The 3,706-nt window shown below is 34.0% G+C and overlaps 1 protein-coding gene across 1 annotated transcript; it reads right to left on the bottom strand.

Annotated features, from left to right (window-relative positions):
• Window positions 1-359: 359 nt before the first annotated feature.
• LOC112466664 (E3 ubiquitin-protein ligase RFWD3-like) lies at window positions 360-3,451 on the bottom strand. The gene is made up of 3 exons (XM_025034888.1): window positions 3,120-3,451; window positions 2,741-2,881; window positions 360-2,643 (listed from the first exon to the last, which is right to left on the bottom strand). The coding sequence occupies exons 1-3, from the start codon at window positions 3,127-3,129 to the stop codon at window positions 1,163-1,165; spliced, it is 1,632 nt and encodes a 543-aa protein (XP_024890656.1). The 5' UTR covers window positions 3,130-3,451; the 3' UTR covers window positions 360-1,162.
• Between the last annotated feature and the right edge of the window lie 255 nt (window positions 3,452-3,706).

A 3,706-nucleotide genomic window follows, 5' to 3' on the forward strand; every position in this document is an offset into this window, starting at 1 on the left:
CTCTATTTCAAAAGAAAATTTACTTGTTTTGGTAAAGCAGCGACTTCCTCGCGAAATAAAGTATTCTCTGCTTTAACAAAAAGACTTCAATTTATCAACAATTTACTGCCTTTAAATGTTGTTTTCGTAAAGTAGCGACTTTCACGCGAAACGAGATATTCTATACTTAAAAGAAAGACGTAATGTTAGTTGTATGCCTCTCAATACTTAAAATAACTGCTATATTTTCGAAACTTTTTTTGTTAATAACTTTTTAATAAAAAACGAGCGACGGCTAAAACCTTCTGAAGGGGGGGGCTCAGAAGAGTGATCTTGACGCCATATATCAAGGTCAAGGTCATACATAAGGTTGCCCTCTTTTTAATTATCATTTTTTCTTTTAAATATCTGGCCCATGATGTATTATCCTACATATGGGTTTGTTTATGGATGTGATTCCATCATCCTCTTTGATGTTTTAATTGCTGTAATGTTTAATAATATGAAAAAATAAAGTTCTGTTTTCATTGTTCTGACTGGATTCTGGATACGTAAATTTTTTCCTTATCATATATCTAATTTTTCCCAGAATAGAAAAGTTCTCTTTTTTGCTTTTTTCCCCCGTACAGACTCAGTACATAAATTTTTATATTAATATTTTTTTGTTAATAATGTGTTTATAATAACGGAATTTCCACCTTATTGTCATTTAATACTGATTTATTATATATATATATCCCGTTGGCATCATTCAGATGGCGGAACATAAATCTCTTGCTAAATTTTTTGTATTATAGCTTATATATACGAAAGTAGTATATAAAAATATTTCTATGTAAAATTGACTATCTACTGTGATAAGTTATTGAAAATGTCTTTCCTGCTGAAAACATCATTAAAATTGCTATGTACAAATATGACTTCATATTGTATACAAATATGATTAGTAGTTTGTAGAAATAATTACTGAATTACTGAATATATATATATATATTTCTCCTTGCATTAATCAAAATTTATCTATATATACATATGATATTATTACAAAGAAAAGATGTTTTAAGTCAGTCTGTTACATATAAAAATATTGTATCAAAAGATACCATTGTGTCTTGCACCAAGTATCAAGCACAGCAAGTGGCGAGGTAGATTGTGTATCATTTTGTACGTTTGTACTTTACGTTTATGTTAATTGTCCATAATTGTATAGTCTAAGCTTTTTTGCAGAAAGACTTGTTAAGAATAAGTTATTGTTAATATTAAATGAACATAGATCCATAACAGGATCCGATACTGGAAGATGATATAACTTTTGGCCGCTTGCTATACTCCATAATGATATACTGCTACTTGATTCTATATATGCTGCGACTAATGTGTCATCTTCCGCAGATAAATAACATGGTCGAGATAAAAGGTGTTGAGAATTACCAGCCTGGAATGTATGCACCGCATTATATGTAACTATTTCTTCGTTAGACGTATTCTTTTCAATAGTACATATTATGTGTCTTGCATGCGGTTGCCTGGAATTAGGGCGAGATGATATAAGACAATGATGATTTTTTTCATCATAGCGCACAGAGATAAAAGGACCCTCCAAAAACATCTGTTTAGATAGATAAAAGGTGTCCTTAACTTCGTATGTATAACATGAATTTAAGCGACATGCTATAAATCCACCTCTGCTGATTCCACTGCCAGGATTTGGCGGCACTGTTGCCATTGATACAACTGGTGTCTTATCACCATTACCTTCCAAAACGTTAACAGCGCAGGAAGTTTGTCTAATATCAAACTGAGAGATCGTTCCATTTTGCGCGCCAGTTAGAAAAATATTTGGATTATCACCTGACCAACAACAACTCCAAAGTGGATATTCTGTTTGGTATGTGTGCACTATCATATTACTTTGGATGTCCATTAGCTTTGCACATTTATCAAAGCCAACACTAAGAAGAATTGTTTGTTGCGTTGAATGAAAAGTTACGTCTCTTATAGCCTGAGTGTGTAAGAAAATAAATTGCCGTAAATTAAAGTATTCGCAATCCATCTTCCTTATGCCATACCCGTTGAATAGCGTGTTTGATGATTTCTGGGAAACAGCCAGGAATTTGTGCCATGGATTGTAATCCAAGACGCGACAACCGCCCTCTTTACAGATTTCTACAGATTGTTCTAAATGAAACTTTCTTGAAATAGAGAGACTTGAACCACTCTGGCCAGTATCAATATTGATTCTTGATTTTTGACTTTCCAATTCGGTAATACGTTTCTTCATGCAAGTTATTTGTTCCTCGTATATTTTTAGACGAATATTGGCTTGTGTTAATTCCATCCGCAAATGATTCTTTTCAGTTGACACATTAAGCAAATCCTTCTTCAGATTGTTGTATTCAGTAGAATCAATTGCTGTCAGTTTTTTTGCATATAGCATCCTAATATGTTTCACGGCAGCTTTCTTGTTGCATTGTGGACAACGGCGATTCGTACTGTTGCAGGAGTACTGTAGCCATTTCAGAATACAACTGTGCCCAAACAAATGTCCGCAGCGTAAGCAACACAAGCGGTGTTCTCCCGAGCTGGTCCATTGTTCCATGCATATTGGACATGCCTGATCAGAATCTATATCTGAGACATCCAAGTTTGCACTCGCTGTATTTGCTGTAAGAGATTTAATTTTTAGATATATTTCTGTATACGTATATTTAGAAAGTTTTATTTTTATGCTACAACTATTCTATTACGATATAATACATACTTCGTTGTGAACTCCCACAATCAGTTCGAATGTCAATGTCTTCGTTATTTTGTTCCCCATTAGGAAGAACATTTTCATTTTCGTGCTGATCTTCTGCATTTTGCTCTTCTACTTGCATTTGCTCATCTACTACATTTTCGTCTGTAATAATAAAATGTTGCCAAATGTTAGACTTGATTAAAGTCTGATTATATTTTAAACAAACATATTGGAGAGAGACATTAATGCTCGATTTCACCAACATCTTATCACAAAAATTATATAATTATTAATTATATTACGTCTCACAAGTTGTACAACTAATTATACTCGCGAAAAGAGTATAATATGTGTATTCTTTTTTTTTCGGAGTTATACATTAGTGGTATTATATACTTACTCTCGTCCATAACCTTTAACTCTGACTCTATCAAGATTCAAACTCACAAGTTTGACTGAACTCACAAATCTCAGTATGCAATAATGAAAAACGCGGTCTTCTCCTTCTTTTTTTCTTCTTTTTAAGTTATCTATTCCAAATTGGGATAATATTTTCTTAGCTCCTGCCTCTTTTCAGAGGACAATACGGCGTACGATTTCAACTTCTTTTTTGTTTAATGGCACCCGCCTCTTGTCAGTGGACGATACGGCCAATTTCTTGTTGAAAATGGGCGCGTTCAGCAGACCAAGCCGCTGAGTAGCAGTCAATCGTAATTGGCTCTTACTTTTAGAACCAACCAATTAACGCAGAGTGTTGATAAGACGAACTCAACAGTTGTGTCTGTTGAACGCGGCCAATGGCCTAGTTTACACCGATCACTTGATACGCGTATTAAATAGTAAATAACTAGTAAATAAGTCTGATTATTGGCTGATCAGTTCCAATATACTATATGATACGCGTATCAAAAAATCGGTATAAACTAGGCCAATGAGTGTCAGGGTGTTTACGATAACTAATCGGATCGCTGATCGGACTGAGCAGTG

This window comes from Temnothorax curvispinosus, unplaced genomic scaffold (genome assembly GCF_003070985.1).
Source record: "Temnothorax curvispinosus isolate PA1 unplaced genomic scaffold, ASM307098v1 QBEX01016461.1, whole genome shotgun sequence".
NCBI lineage: Eukaryota > Metazoa > Arthropoda > Insecta > Hymenoptera > Formicidae > Temnothorax > Temnothorax curvispinosus.

Coding starts and splice junctions, on each gene's coding strand:
- LOC112466664 (XM_025034888.1), bottom strand. Junction 2,644..2,740: donor TTGTGGGAGTTCACAACGAA/GTATGTATTATA, acceptor AATCTCTTACAG/CAAATACAGCGAGTGCAAAC.